This window comes from Periplaneta americana, chromosome 3, assembly GCF_040183065.1.
Source record: "Periplaneta americana isolate PAMFEO1 chromosome 3, P.americana_PAMFEO1_priV1, whole genome shotgun sequence".
Classification (NCBI taxonomy): Eukaryota; Metazoa; Arthropoda; class Insecta; order Blattodea; family Blattidae; genus Periplaneta; species Periplaneta americana.
The window spans coordinates 91693248-91710773 of record NC_091119.1 but is presented as its reverse complement, the minus strand read 5'-3'; the positions used below and the strand labels follow the sequence as shown (position 1 = coordinate 91710773).

The 17526-nt window shown below is 36.2% G+C and overlaps 1 protein-coding gene across 1 annotated transcript in view; it reads right to left on the bottom strand.

Annotated features, from left to right (window-relative positions):
• Positions 1-17526, bottom strand: part of LOC138696247 (uncharacterized) — a 657385-nt gene that overhangs the window by 317780 nt on the left and 322079 nt on the right. The window contains exon 2 of the mRNA XM_069820936.1: positions 691-827. Within this exon, the coding sequence (XP_069677037.1) occupies positions 691-827 (137 nt within the window). The remainder of the gene's footprint in view (positions 1-690; positions 828-17526) is intronic.

Below are 17526 nucleotides of genomic sequence, written 5' to 3'. Positions count from 1 at the left end.
ATCAATTTTATGTAAAAATAACGGATATGGAGCATTGTGTAATATAAACAGCAAATTAGTGAACAAGAGAATGAAGGACTGTCTCTTAGAGACTGCAATGATGTTAGGTTTTTTCGTTTTGCTCCTATCGCGTCATGCGACGTAGACCGCATCTTTTCACAGTACAAACTGTGTTTGGTAGACAACTGAAAAAGATTTACGTTTGAGACACTGAAAATGTATCTTGTAGTAGGCCTACATTGCAATTCGGTACTGTAACTGCACTTCCTAAAGACGACCAATAGGTTAAATGAATAAATTAAAATTGCCACATGTTTATTTCCACCATTAACACTGTCCATAATTAAACAAAAATGCTTACAAAAGACAGGAGAATAAATGCTTTTCACATTCTTTTGACATTGTCATTGTGTAATGTATATTTACTTTCAGAATGTATATATGTGTGTTTCCCCATACTACCGTACTCTACTCTAAACAGCAACGTTGTAACTTCAAGACATCTCTACCGTTCACTACCTGCAGCGAGTCAACAGTTTATAGTAACTTAGTAAACTTATTGCATCGGGTCCAAAGTCTCGAAGCCTGCTTATAACACATATTTTACAAGATGTATGACGACCAATTCATTTCAAACCAAGAGAGTAATCACGAGGGGTGATTGAATACATGAGGATAGCAAGAACTCACCTGTACGAGGTCTCCCAGGTCCCTGCCGCCCGCTGTGAAGTTGAGGTGACACAGGAATGGCAGCCTATCCTCCCGGGGTCGTCTGATCTCCAGGTCGTACGTGCGCCCCACATCGCCGAAGTACGTCCTATTGCACGCTGCAACAACAGGAAACTTCAATGAGTTTCGGAGATCACGTGCCACAAAAAGAAAAGACAGCCACAACGGTAACAAGACAACATAAAATAATCTACTTCGTTTTCAAGAAAAGCTCTTCCTTGCAGGGAATGTGAAGAATAAAATGGATAATTTGCTGATTCAATTACACCAGGGATGTCAAAGTGCCTGCACTGTGTGTTCTCAAGACCCCGCACATTTCCCTAAAAGCGATGCTTGTACTTTACCTTGCTATAAAGTTAATCTTGTTGGAATTTTATTGCTTATAGTATGAGCACGTAACGCTTTGACATGCTCGAATTACACTTTAGAATTTTCTAGGTAATTTCAGTGTCCATTATCTTTTAAAGCTCAGCGCCATACCTAGGTAGTTTAAAGTGTCGTACCTTGGATTAGTTTTACGGAATAATATCGGTTCAAGTTCTCATAGTGAAAAATATTTTCTCTCGAAACTCCAGCCAGTGTGTGCGAACGGTGTCCACCCAATATCGTGATTCATTTGGGTAAATACAGGTTTCATAAGCCAGCTATAACTGCTATGGTGGGATCATCGTGCTAATACTACGTTATCCCTTACTGGTTGAATGATCGTCCACCCCTGATAATGCATGTAGACGGGAGACCAGCAGCCAGCTGGTATAGTTTTAGCCTTTCTTAGTCCGATATTTACCATTGCTGTATCAACTACTAGTTTATTTAGCGTCGATGGAATTGGTGGTAGCGAAACGGTATTTGATGATATGAGGCCGAAGATTCACAATAGATTACCTCACATTCACCTACAGTCAGGGAAATCCTCTACAGTCTATACAAAACTAGAAAGGTATTGACAGTTCTCTCTCTCTCTCTCACACGCGGGAAGGGAGCGACGTTATGAAGTTGTGTGTTACGGCTGATTGCGCCGCCTGTCTGCAGTGTCAGAACTGAGCAGCTGACGCGAACTCGTAAATTTGTATCATAGGTTTAATTGGCTAGAAAAATATAATAATAATAATGATAATAATAATATTAATAATAATAATGTTGATATAATGGATACCTGTAATATCGAGCTATTATTATTATTATTATTATTATTATTATTATTATTATTATTATTATTATTATACCAATACTTTCTGTGACACAGTAACAAAGATTAAACTTTTCCGAACAAAACATCTGGTTATTACGTGCTCGCAGTGAAACAGTCGGCAACGCCGACCTTCCGCCATGGACTCTGGTTGGCTGGTTTGAGGGGTTACCATGGTTGAAGACGGTGAATTGTCAGTACCTTTCTAGTTTTGTACAGAGTGTAAAAACTCAATCAGGTAATCAGTCCAAGCGCGAATCAAACCAACGCAGAAACTGATTCAGCAGGCGAACGCGCCTTAGCCTTCTATGGGCTGTCGCGCCAAGGATTTTTCTTCTTTTACTATATTTTAAAGCGTACAATATTGAAACTAATGCTCTGTTAATGTCACGCACATCAGTTCCAGTCTCCTCTGGGGACCAGGGGAATGAATACATGCTCGTTGTTCAGTCAATTTTCTGTGTAACCTCATGTGCAGGGCCAACACCTGTGGAGTAACGGTTAGCGCGTCTGGCCGCGAAACCAGTGGCTCGAGTTCGAATCCCGGTCGTGACAAGTTACTTGGTTGAGGTTTTTTCGGGGGTTTTTCTCAACCCAATTTGAGCAAATGCTGGGTACCTAACTTTCGGTGCTGGACCCTGGACTCATTTCACTGGCATTATCACCTTCACCTCATTCAGATGCTAAATAACCTGAGATGTTAATACAGCATCGTAAGATAACCTACTTAAATAAATAAAGAATCATGTGCACGTATAACGTCATATTTACTACCGACTTAAACACCACAGTGGGTAGGAGAGGGACATTTATTTAAACTAGACATTTTACAAATGCAGACCTCCTTGACCGTGTCGTCAGCATTGCACAGGACCGCCGCTGAAGCATCACGGGATGATCAGAAGACAACGAAAAACGACCATTCTGTGAATGAAACATAACTTTCTTCCATTGTCTATATCAGGTATGCAGAACTGAGGAAGAAAGGGGTGGAAGCATGGGGAAAGCGTCGGTTCCCTATCCACAGACCACCGGCGTTGAATGGCGTCGCCGTGACGTTTCGCAACAAGTAGCACAGACTCTGAATACAAATCGTCTTTACCCTACCATGTCAATGACGTGTGGGGTGAAAGGAGAGATGAGTAATGTTTTCCGGCTTGTGACGTATACTACAATTTGTGCCCAGTTCTGCATCCCTGGTCTATATACCGAGAATCGAACCTCTGACCGTATGGTTAGGAAGAGCACGTACTAGCCACACAGACACAATAACGGATTTAAATGAACGCAATACATAGGCTACATGTAAATATAGAAACTCCTACTTGATAAGTTGAATGAATGAAGTGCATTTATTGATATACAATTACACAAACTCATGTACACAAGATCCTTCGCACGAGCCCGTACAGCCATTCGTGCTATAACTATGCACACTTTGAATCTTCAAAGGAAACAAAAATACTACTAATAATAATAATAAAATAGTAAAACAACAGTTATTATTATTATTATTATTATTATTATTATTATTATTATTATTATTATTATTACCGGTATCATTATCACAATTACAACTAATCTAACTTCATACCAAATTTCACTAAAATAATAAAAATAAATATAAGATATGAAGAAAAAAATACAGTAAAACTTATAAACAAATCAATTCAATTCCTTATTGAAATTGCAATAAATAATCCAAATAATGAATATAAAGGTAAGACATAAAATCATATTATGCACGAAATAAAAAGCACAGATAGAAAAAACCCAATAAATACAAAAAGAACATTACCCCCTAATTACCTTATTCGCTCAGTGTTAATACTACTCATTACAACACTAATAAATAACTCTTCCCCTTATTTCCTCGGTCCCCTCCCCCTCGATCAGTTCCACCCCCAGCTATCGAACTTTTGTTATAAATTTTCCTACCCTCTCACAGAATTTAGCGTTATTTAATATATCGCATGTTGCCAAGTGCTCCCTGCTAAATGTAATGAAGGACTCTGGCAGGAATCGTTGTCTCATGGCATAGGTGTAACTCTTAAGACAATAAGCTAGGCTTATAACGCAGTTAAGAAAAGGAAAACATATTCCACATCTCACCGCCAGATGAAGAGGCGAGACCTGGCATGTGATCTATGCGAGAAGGGAAAGAATGAGCTATCAGAAAGAGAGTTTGTTTCATATTGTTAATATTATAGGAATATATCGACACGAAAGTTCAACTCGGACTAAAACCTATGTTCACCCTCTACACCCATTGGTGATTAGCCACGGCAAATAATAAAGTCACAGGACAGGTCTTGCCTGGCCATATAGTCTGAGTTTTTCGCAATATATTCTTTTTTGTTTTGTTTAGCGACGAGAACAGGGGTGCTGGCTACAGATTTATATTCATGAGGAACTTCACCTCTGTTTAATGCCCGTCCATTCCACGCCTGGTTATTATTAGAACTGCAGTCAAATGCATTATATCAACATAAAAGCTTGTAATAAAACTTTATGGAGTTCATTTCCTTGCGGTGGATGCATTTTACTACGTTTATTATGCTCCGACCAATTGCCTTTATTTCGGATGTTGTGACACAGGCAAAGCCTCTTGCCCTGCTCCGAATATAAAACGATTTCCCTTGTAATTTGCTCTAGCAGCATAATATATTGCTTACCGCCGCCGTAATCTGCGAAATGAGTACTTAATATTACTGCATTTCACGAATAAAATGTCATAATTATATACTGCTATTTATGTGCATCCAATAATGTGTTTTAGCTCACAAGTAGAGCTGAGTTGTAATGGAGAAGAATACAATGTTCGATTGTTATTCGCAGGAAGTATAATTTGCATTTTTTTCTATAGCTGAAGTTTAAATTATTTCTCAACGTTATGTAGGTTGGTCCTACCTTCGGTTTTAGATGAAAAAAGGCGAGAAAGGATCCTGTTCGTCAGAGTAATTACAAATGGCTAAATCCGATAGTCAGGTAAATTTATCTCCCTTCTAATCACTCCAGTCAACCGCTGTGGAATAATTGTTAGCATGCCTGACCGTCCCCTGGTTGAAATCCAGGTTGGGACATGTTACCTGATTGGGTTTCTTCCGACATTGTCCCTCAACCACTTGAAGCAGACTTGGTGGGTGACTTTCGGCGTTGGACGTCGGACTCATTTCGCCTTCATTAACTTCATTCTCAAGCGTCACCTTTAAAACGAAGGTCGTTTCATAAATAATGCATAGGTTGGCATAACTGTGAAGTGGATGACGAAACACCAATAACATTTACGTCAGTTGCAGTTGAAAGATTGAGGAAGAAGCATATGAGGTACTTTCGTCCATTGCATACTCTGTGTTTAGGTAACGAGAGCTAGAAATGTAGCCTAAACGTGTCTCGGGTAGTGTGACGATTGAAGGTTAAAGCTCGAATCTTTAAGTCACAAAACGGCCCCACAGAAATCCACACTTCCACAGTGCTTTGTGTGAAGTTTGTAGTGGACTTACAGAGGGCCGTAATGGTCCTGTAATGGCCCTGTCAGCAAGTTTGCAATGTCCAGGCGTTTCTGCTTCTGTCAGCATTACTATGATGTATAGAAAGGAGAAGGATTTAATCCGACATTCAGAATTTGAATCCGGTGTGGCTTAGTGGACAAAGCTGAAAACCTGGGTTCGAATCCCGGTGCCGGAGAGAATTTTTCTCCGTTCTACCCATTCTTCACCATTTTGTTCAGCAGTCAAGCAGTGAGGGACCCATCGCACAGAAATTTTTCTCTTCTTAAAATTCTTTGTTAAAATACGGAATACTGAATTCGGTGAAATGCCGTAGCGTCTGAAAGTTCCTCAAAAGTCGCTCTACGATCTTTTTGGAGAGCATCCACCACAGGTTTCACACTTTGTTCATGTGTTGATGTTTTCGGTCTGCCTGGTTTTGCATTATCAACTAACAAGCAAACATTCTGGTGGAGGCAGATGAAAAAGCTATTTTTTTTTCTTTCACCATGTTAATAAGTTAAAAAGGAATGCTTATACAAATTTTGGCCACTCGACCGCAATTATGAGGGCCGTAAAAAATAAGTTCGCCAGGGGCCGTAAACAGAAAGAAAACACAGTTTCATTGGAAACATTTATTGGAACAAACACAGCAATTGTTGAGATACTTTTCAACATATTCCCCACCAGAATTGAGATATTTGTCATATTATGGGATCGACAGAGAGTTGCAGACGGCTGTCAAACACTGGTTCCGATCCCAGGTGACTGACTTCTACGACACAAGGATACAAAAATTGATCCCATGGTGTGACAAATGTCTCAGTTCCAACGGTGGATAAGAAGACAAATAGCGCAAGAATAGTATATCTGTTTCAATAAATCTTTCTATGCCACTGTGCTTTTTTACGTAAACGGCTCCAGGGAAAATCACTTTCTGGACGGCATCGCCAAAATTTGTATGAGCACTTTTTTGACATTATTAACATGGTGGAAGAAAAACATTTAACTTTTTTATCTGTCCCCATCAGAATGCTTGCTTGTAAACTGACTTAAAGCGACTAGTCCAAGGAGAAACTGTAGTACGGTCCACTATAAACTAACCAAAACTCCGCTCCGCTGTGGATTTCTGTGCTGTTTTGCGACTTAAAGATTTGATCTTTGATCTTCAATCGTCACAGTACCCGAGACAAACGAACAGACATGCTTTTTCTCAATCCTTCAACTGCAACTGACGTATTTTCATTGATGTTGCTTCATGCACTTCACAGTTCTGCCAACCTGTGCATTATTTATGAAATTACTCCCGTAGTTTCAAGTCGACCAGAAGATCGTGGCACACGTGGTTTCGTGATTTGCCTACAGATGTCATCTGTCTGGAGGGAGCTGTACAAGCCCCATGCAGCCGTAGGGGCTTCTAGAGTATATCGGACGGATGGTGCCGTAGTGAAACGCGGAATTCAAGGTGCCGCGATCTTCGGACCGCAGGATGAAGCAGAACGTAAGCACGTGAATTGGAAACAGATGCCATCGATCTGAGGGGGCGGTATACTAACAGAGAGACTGAGGGGCGTTTCTACGTACGCGCGGACTTCGTCAGAATTGGATGCCATCACAATCGAACTGATAAAATGGTACCAAGCAGTGAATCACGTGCTTAGAGAGAAAAGCGGTCCTAAGGACTACAATAATCATCTCAATAAATGAAGGTTGCACAGTGAGTCTAAGACTGAGGTGCTAGGAACGAAGAAAAAACACTCCAACGAGCAGGCTACCCTCACACTATTATTTTCTCTTTAAACCGAAAACGAACCTTCGAAACGGTGAGAAATCATTTCATCTTGTGCAATAGAAAAGGGTCCAAATTATATTTGTTCTAAATGAAGCTGAGTTTCTTTTCAAAAAGTATTTCTAAGCTGAAGAGACTGAATTTTAAAATGGAAAGCGGTGTTAAAAATATGCTGCTGCTGCTGCTGCTGCTACTGCTACAAGTACAGAGCGATCCAAAAGTCGCGCACATTAAAATTATAGTGTCCATATTGAGTAATGCAGTTGGAAAATGCTATCGGCTACCGCTAGATAGCATCCTGGGTATTAACAGCAACAAACCTAGACGTCATTGTGATGTGTACGTATACACTGACGCTTGCAGTAGTCCTTTGTTTATTGCTAGGCAAACATATCGTTTTCTCAATAGCAAGGAGTCGTTCCTATGCACGTGTTGTAGAGGAATTTCGAAGGAATTACTCGGATGTAACAGTGCCTAACAATTCTATGATAACGAGATTAATCGCCCGTTTTAGGGAATATGGAACAGCGCTTCTTGACAACGATGAACGTGATTATTGGTTCCAGCAGGACAGTGACACATGTCAGACATCTAATGAAACCATGCAGATTTTACGCGATTTTTTAGTGAGAGAATCATTTCTCAAGAATTATGGTCCCCACGTTCCCCGATTCGACATCAGATTTTTTCTTAAAGGAAGGATATACAAAAACATGCCGCACACTCCGGAGGAACTAAAGTGTAACATAACAACAGAAATTAACATTAGTATACCCGTGCTCAAGAAAGTGGCCGCAAACATGGTACACGCATTACTGAACGAGGCTGCCATTTTCAGCTTATGTTGTGAAAAATGATGTAAGTTATGTGAAAACTGATGTAACTAATGTGAAAACTGTTGTAAGTCATGTGAAAACTGATGTAACTAATGTGAAAACTGGTGTAAGTAAACATAATAAATTCATCTTTATAAATAACTTATATGTGAACTTACTATTAAGATGTGCACGAATTTTGGATCGCTCTGTACTACTACTGCCACCATTTTTTTATGAAATGAAATGATGAGAGCTGACGCTAAAGATACCACAAACTGGAAATTGGTGATGTAATATAAGTTAAAGAAAATAGATAATATAGATAAGCACTTATCCTCCAATAACGTCCACCACAAATATAACTTCTGTCAATGCTGAGGTTCAAACCCTAGTCTGTACTATAACTCGAATAAAATTCAATCCAATCTTTGTAATTTTAAAGGTCAAAAGTCTAAACTGTTTTTCCTGAAGCGAAACTTCTCTTTGAATGAAAGGTTTTATTTGGCTGTGAAAACGTTAAATGTAGACACCAATCAGTGAATTGGCTTTCATTTACATCAAAAGAAGACAAATAAAGTATATACAGTTTAAAATCGAGAAATTTATTGAAAATACATAGCTAGAATATTCCAGAAAGATATATCACAATGGCAAATATAGACGTCACAATTCTGTGAATTTCTTTTCTTCGAAAAGCAGTAAAAGCAAGATGTATAAAGGAATCGGCAGTTTTATCATTGAAACAAAAGCATTCTGCCGGCAGTGTATTGAATTAGTGCTGGTTATGGGACACGGAGCGTGAGTGCAAATCACGGACCGGGATACAATGGATTACACAAATGTCTGTACGTGCAGGTAAAGCTGCTTGGTTATCAGGATTTGTATTTTCTCTGCTACGTGATTCAATTGGATTTTCTGGGGCAATGAACCGCATTCAGATAGAATAAAATTCTTAAATTTTGAACTTTTTCCTGTTTCCTTTGCAGGGAAAAACGTGTGACTGACAATTTCTGTTAATAATTTTAAAGTGCGAAGTGAAGAATGATCTATTCTGAGCAATAAATCTAGGGAACTGAAGTTCAATTCCCAGTAGAGAAATTATTTTCTTCTATTCATATCATTTGCAGTATGATCTCGTGTTGTGTTTATATCCTACGTTTTCGTGATTAGTTGTTTAAGGACGATGTATCACTTGCTCTTTTTACCTAGTGTCAGTGGAATGGAATTGATGGTGAGAAGATCGTAGGCTATATTGGCGACGGTCAAGAGTAAATAATAATAATAATAATAATAATAATAATAATAATAATAATAATAATAATAATTATTATTATTATTATTATTATTATTATTATTATTATTATTATTATTATTAAGAATATTTATTTATTTAGAATATTAACGTGCAAGACAACAGCACAAGGCCAATTACAGTTTAGCACAAGATACAAAAAACAATACAAAACAGAACAAATGATAATGAGAATGAATGACAGAAAATGGCAGTGAAATGAAAAACAAACAATATAATAGTCAACATTAATCATTGACCAAATGCAACAAAATAAATAGCAATATCTGACAAATAATAAAAGATATTAAATAACAAGTAAGGATATATCACGCGTAAGTAAAATCAAATCAGATCTTGCAAATTGACACTTTTAATACACCTGGCTACTGGTGAAAGAGATTTAAATAACTTAGTGAAGAAAATTCTTCGACCAGGAAAACATTTCACGGGAATTCTAAGAGAGGTGTTACGTATAAAAGAATCGCAATCAATGACACCATTAATAGCATTAATAAAGAAAGTGTAATCAATATCCTGACGTCTCGAATACAGACTGGTACAGTTAAAATATTTACTACATATTTAATAATAATAATAATAATAATAACTTTTACTAGATTTCCACTTTACAGCAGTTTGCCTTTGATTCCTGCTTTCCAGAGCTTCCTATTCTCCCACTGTCCCTCTTCCATATTCCTCTTCACCGTGTATGTGTTTACAGTATTCCTTCATACCATGTATTTCTAGCTCTTCCACGCTTTCTTTTTTCTGGCACGGTCCAATTGAGGATAATTTAGACCACCGTTCCTCCGACATCCGTTGTACATGTTCATACCACTGTAAAGACCTATTTTCTATTCTGTCCATAACAGTTTCATCTGCATCCATATCTTTCCGAATATAATGTGTTTCTTATATGTTCTAGTCTGCATATCCTCATACTTCTTCGCAAACCATCCATTTCTGTCGCCAACACCCCTTTCTGCATTTTTTTCACTTTTTGTCCAACTTTCTGAATCATATATGTAAGTATGTTTTCGATTATTGTTTTTAGAATATACTGTTTTGTATTTCTAGTCATGTCCCTACTCCACAAAACAATTCAGGGATCTAATCGCTTTCCTAGCACAATTTACTCTATTAATAACATCTTTTTCACACATCCCAGATTTATCAATAATGGATCCCAGTTATTTGAATTCCTCAACACATTTAATTGTGACATCATTTATCAGTAGAACGTCTGAAATTCCTCCACTTACCATGTATTCTGTTTTAGCAATATTTATTTTCAATCCACCTGCTTCAAATGCATAAATTAATTTACTGACCTATATTCTATGTCTTCTTGTCCTGTCATATTATAACCTGGTTATCTGCGAATGATAAATTGTGCATTAACCGATCATTGATAATCACTCCCATCCCTCTGCATGACTTATTCCACTTCATCAATATAGCTTCTGGAAATATCTTAAACAGTGTTGGTGACATCCCGCATCCCTGTCTTAATATTTTTGTTGTAATAATAATAAAAAAAAATAAAAAATAATAATAATAATAATAATAATAATAATAATAATAATAATAATAATAATTATGCAGGACTCTTTACGACAGATTACACTAAAAAGAACATTGGCTATTGAAATGGACTGTTCCAATTTAACTAAGGACAACATTATCACTTTCTGTGACTTTTATCAGCTTGCTGGAAAATTTTTTTGTTTATATCAGATTTTTGAGACAGAATTTAACAAGAATGAGATCGCCTGCGAGACGTCTCATGGATCGAAAGTCTTGCGTACCTACAAGATATTTCTACTTTTTTTTAATTTTAATCTTCGGATTCCAAATTTAGTATATTTACCGTGTTTCAGGTTCCAAATTGATCATTTTTACCGTTGTTTCAGTCTTAACCTGAGCGGCAAACACAGTCACACTGTGATCTCGCTGAATTATCAATAGATAATTCGACTCATTTTCCACTCTCACTGACTTCCCAGGAATTTAAAAAGGATAAAGCATAAAAACATCTTCATTGATTGGCATTAAACTGAGGAAATAATACCCTTCCTGCAATGGGGAAAGATTATGTATTAAAACTCTCTTGGTGACAAATATTGTTTGCCCGTTAAAAAGATAAATTGTTACAATTTTTTAAATTATGTTGTGATTCGAGCTCAAAATCGTGTTTTCTACAACGTTCCTCTTGCAAACTAGATTGTACGCACCATTCATAAATCCCAGTTTTTCCCGAATTGCAATAAAACAATTCAAGCCATTTCCATAAGCATACTTGTGTGAGAGTAAATTTTCTTCCCTGGTCTTCTTGAAGAACATTAGAAGTAAGTTTATTGTTCAGGTAGGCTTGTGACATAGTATATCTGCAATTCAGCCAGACTTCGCAAAGTAAGATCAACCATCTCAATGCTAACCTTATGGTGTTCAAAAAATAGTTTAATTTAGACTTGTGATAAGTCTAAAAATCTGCTTTAATTTTGACACCAAAAACGTCAATCATCCCTCTGATCACCTTATGGCAAGTCTAAAAACCTGTTCATTTTTCACAGCACAGACATCAACCTTTCCACTGATAACCTTATGGCAAGTCTAAAAACCTGTTTTAATTTTTCACAGTACAGACATCAAACATTCCACTGATAACCTTATGGCAAGTCTAAAAACCTGTTTAATTTTTCCCACCTCAGAATCAATCATTCCACTGATCACCTTATAGCAAGTCTAAAAACCTGTTTAATTTTTCACAGCAGAGACATCAACCATTCCACTGATAACCTTATGGCAAGTCCAAAACCTGTTTAATTTTTCACACCAAAGACATCAACCATTCCACTGATAACCTTATGGCAAGTCTAAAAACCCGGTTTAACTTTTCACAGCACAGACATCAACCATTCCACTGATAACCTTATGGCAAGTCTAAAAACCTGGTTTAATTTTTCAGAGCAAATACATCAACCATTCCACTGATAACCTTATGGCAAGTCTAAAAACCTGTTTAATTTTTCACAGCACAGACATCAACCATTCCACTGATAACCTTATGGCAAGTCTAAAAACATGGTTTAATTTTTCACAGCACAGATATCAACCATTCCACTGATCACCTTATGGCAAGTCTAAAAACCTGTTCATTTTTCACAGCACAGACATCAACCATTCCACTGATCACCTTATCTCAAGTCTAAAAACATGGTTTAATTTTTCACAGCACAGACATCAACCATTCCACTAATAACCTTATGGCAAGTCTAAAAACCCGTGTTAATTTTTCACAGCGAAGACATCAACCATTCCACTGATCATCTTATCTCAAGTCTAAAAACCTGGTTAAATTTTTCACAGCAAATACATCAACCATTCCACTGATCACCTTATGGCAAGTGTAAAAACCTGTTTAATTTTTCACAGCACAGACATCAACCATTCCACTGATCACTTTATGGCAAGTCTAAAAACCTGTTTAATTTTTCACAGCAAAGACATCAACCATTCCACTGATACCCTTATGGCAAGTCTAAAAACATGGTTTAATTTTTCACAGCACAGACATCAACCATTCCACTGATAACCTTATGGCAAGTCTAAAAACCTGTTTAATTTTTCACAGCAAAGACATCAACCATTCCACTGATCACCTTATGGCAAGTGTAAAAACCTGTTTAATTTTTCATAGCACAGATATCAACCATTCCACTGATAACCTTATGGCAAATCTTAAAACATGGTTTAATTTTTCACAGCACTGACATCAAGCATTCCACTGATAACCTTATGGCAAGTCTAAAAACCTGTTTAATTTTTCACAGCACAGACATCAACCATTCCGCTGATAACCTTATGGCAAGTCTAAAAACCCGTGTTAATTTTTCACAGCGAAGACATCAACCATTCCACTGATCACCTTATCTCAAGTCTAAAAACCTGGTTTAATTTTTCACAGCAAAGACATCAACCATTCCACTGATCACCTTATGGCAAGTGTAAAAACCTGTTTAATTTTTCACAGCACAGACATCAACCATTCCACTGATCACTTTATGGCAAGTCTAAAAACCTGTTTAATTTTTCACAGCAAAGACATCAACCATTCCACTGATACCCTTATGGCAAGTCTAAAAACATGGTTTAATTTTTCACAGCACAGACATCAACCATTCCACTGATAACCTTATGGCAAGTCTAAAAACCTGTTTAATTTTTCACAGCAAAGACATCAACCATTCCACTGATCACCTTATGGCAAGTGTAAAAACCTGTTTAATTTTTCATAGCACAGATATCAACCATTCCACTGATAACCTTATGGCAAATCTTAAAACATGGTTTAATTTTTCACAGCACTGACATCAAGCATTCCACTGATAACCTTATGGCAAGTCTAAAAACCTGTTTAATTTTTCACAGCACAGACATCAACCATTCCGCTGATAACCTTATGGCAAGTCTAAAAACCCGTGTTAATTTTTCACAGCGAAGACATCAACCATTCCACTGATCACCTTATCTCAAGTCTAAAAACCTGGTTTAATTTTTCACAGCAAAGACATCAACCATTCCACTGATCACCTTATGGCAAGTGTAAAAACCTATTTAATTTTTCACAGCACAGACATCAACCATTCCACTGATCACTTTATGGCAAGTCTAAAAACCTGTTTAATTTTTCACAGCAAAGACATCAACCATTCCACTGATACCCTTATGGCAAGTCTAAAAACATGGTTTAATTTTTCACAGCACAGACATCAACCATTCCACTGATAACCTTATGGCAAGTCTAAAAACCTGTTTAATTTTTCACAGCAAAGACATCAACCATTCCACTGATCACCTTATGGCAAGTCTAAAAACCTGTTTAATTTTTCACAGCAAAGACATCTACCATTCCACTGATCATATTATGGCAATTCTAAAAACTTGCTTAATTTTTCACAGCACAGACATCAGCCATTCCACTGATAACCTTATTGCAAGTCTAAAAACCTGTTTAATTTTTCACAGCAAAGACATCAACCATTCCACTGATCACCTTATGGCAAGTCTAAAAAACCTGTTTAATTTTTACAGCACAGACATCAACCATTCCACTGATCACCTTATGGCAAGTCTAAAAACCTGTTTAATTTTTCACATCAAAGACATCAACAATTTCACTGATAACCTTATGGCAAGTCTAAAAACCCGTTTATTTTTTTCACAGAAACGACACAAACCCTTTCACTGATCACCTTATGACAAGTCTAAAAACGTGGTTTAATTTTTTACACCGAAGACATCAATCCTTCCTCTGATAATCTTATAGCAAGTACAAAAACCTGATTTAATTCTTCACATCGTAGACATGATATAACGTATAATAATTTTATATTTTGTACGTCAGAGTATATTCAATGACTAGAATTAAAATTTAATATCTCTGCCAATTTGTTAAAAGTTTCATTCGTTACATTATGCATATATTTAATGGATAGAACATGATTACCAGCCTGAATACGAAACCAGACAAAATGAAATGTAAGGTTCAATGTGTCGTGACACTGAAGAGTTTGGGAATCATTGGTTTCTGGAAAGCGACCTAGATTCATGACTTGAGGTTGTACTCGAAATTCTGTTTGATAAGATGATTACCTGGTTGGATTTCTTCTAAGTCTTTTCCATCTGTAAAGTGAATGTCAGATAATACTACGGTAAATTCTCTGAATCATCTTACCAAATAACTTGCCGCTTTAATCAATTAAATCAATACTAGATTACTGCGCAGTCTATACAATACTACTTAATAAACAATTAAAGGTGTATAATTGACTTTTAAGTAGCTTTCCCGGTGACGGTGGCCTTTTAAGCTGTAACTATGTTTATATACATTATGTTTAATAAGAGACTAACATACTGAAGCCAGGTCGCGAGTTCTTAATGAGGAATTTAGTGTGTCTTACAACCGATGCTATTCTGTAAGCCCTTCTGAATTTATTAGATCTTTCAGTGCTCCAAGTCCAGCATCTAAGTGGAAGACCGATGAAGGGCTCTTTCCTAAATGGGGCACGTGAAGCTCCCAATTTACCAAAAGCTTCATTTTCTTTATTAGCTGTAAGCATAGTGTGTCGAAAAATCCACGCAATTTAAAGTGGGATGTCAGTGTATAGGCTATTTTAATTTTGCTATTAAATCTTTGCACGATTCTAGGTATTCTCGATTCCAAGAATTATTATTGAATACGTGTTCGGTTGTATATATTACAGGTATCTCTTAGAAATTCCATATTTTCACATCACTGAATAGGAGTTGATAAAGTTGAAAGTTGTTGAAAATGACGGAACGTTGGTAACGAAATTCAGAACCCAAGAAAAACTAAAAATCACCACCTTCCTGTATTACGGATATACTGTAGAGATTAGTTGTATATCTTCCATTCGAATCCGACACTGGTCATTCGGTTAAAAATTCTATTCTTCCTTCTCTTAATTCTTTATATCTTACTCTGTTTAACCTCCCCTTTCATCCGGCTTGCTCGTCATTATTGGGAGAGGAATAAAATATATTTTTTGAATACTGTATATACGTAAAAATAAAAGCAATAGTTTCTAGAGAATTTAATTCAGCAACAAAATCCGTATTGAAGATAACAAATTTATTGAAAAAGAATCAATAACATTTTGACTACTAGGGACATAGTACATGTCCTATAACAAAGGAATATGTTAACAAAAAAAACAGAAAAGTTTTATGTGTTCTGTAAAATGTTATTGTACATTTTTATGGATTCTAACGAAAATCTATGAAGTAAAATGAAGCTTTATAAATGATTATTTGAGTAGTGTCGTAGGGTACAAACTCATGCCTAAAAACTGCATTGAATATATCACGCAGGAATTGCACATTTTTTAAATTACTGGAACCGGTCGGACGGTATCGTCTTTCAGAATTAAAATGCACAGTTACCTAATTCAACAGGCATAGTAAATTACATTCGCTCTTAAATGCAATACTCATAAGGAAAATGTAATAATTTGAGTTTTTTCAAACTAGTTTAATGAACTGATTCCTCTTCATATGTTGAACAGTGATTATATGTAAATATCTAAATAATTGTATTTTTACTTCATAAATGGTAGTCCTAAGTAATTATAATCTTTACATTTCTGATGTATTCAGATTAACTGGTAACTTCGATAAATTTCACCTAATAATATTTCACATTATTATTATTATTATGATTATTATTATTATTATTATTATTATTATTATTTCTTACCAATGTTTATTATTGTCACACTAATATTACTTATCCAACTTTCATTACTTACTTTCATGTTGTTTTATGGTCTACATATTAATGTAATAACTATGTAAGCAATTGTATTCAATTAGAATTACAGTCTGGCTGGGCGGAAGAGAAGGCCTGCTGGCCTTAGCTCTGCCAGATTAAATAAATAAATTATTATTATTATTACTTATGCATTTATATTATTGTAGATCTGGTTGAGTGGCAGAGAAGGCCTTAAGGCCTTAACTCTAACAGCTAAAATAAAATATCACATTATTATTATTATTATTATTTTTATTATTATTATTATTATTATTATTATTATTTATGCACTTATATCATTGTAGATCTGGTTGAGTGGCAGAGAAGGCCTTAACTCTAACAGCTAAAATAATATATCACATTATTATTATTATTATTATTATTATTATTTATGCATTTATATCATTGTAGATCTGGTTGAGTGGCAGAGAAGGCCTTAATTCAAACAGCTAAAATAAAATATCATATTATTATTATTATTATTATTATTATTATTATTATTATTATTATTATTATTATTATTATTACACGCTGATACGAGTGGTTAGATATCAAAGTCTGCCATTGCATCGCTTTATTTTCTTTCATTCATAAAGCCAACATATGGATGCAGGACAGATTCAATAATAGATCGATACATCGCAAACGACGTTCATTTCAAAGTTTTAACGAAAACCGGTGTACCTTTAGAAACGAGTTCGTTCTTTTTTACTTTGGTCTCTCTTTGTGCCATAATAACCTCTTGTTCAATCTCTCTCACTCTACCATGTTCTCCAATCACTTTCTTTATGAATAAAAGCAACACCAGGCCCTAGCAACCGGAAATGACGTGCACATTGTTCGGGCTGTGAATGCCGGGAGGGAAATTGATTCTCGCGGCGAGCGG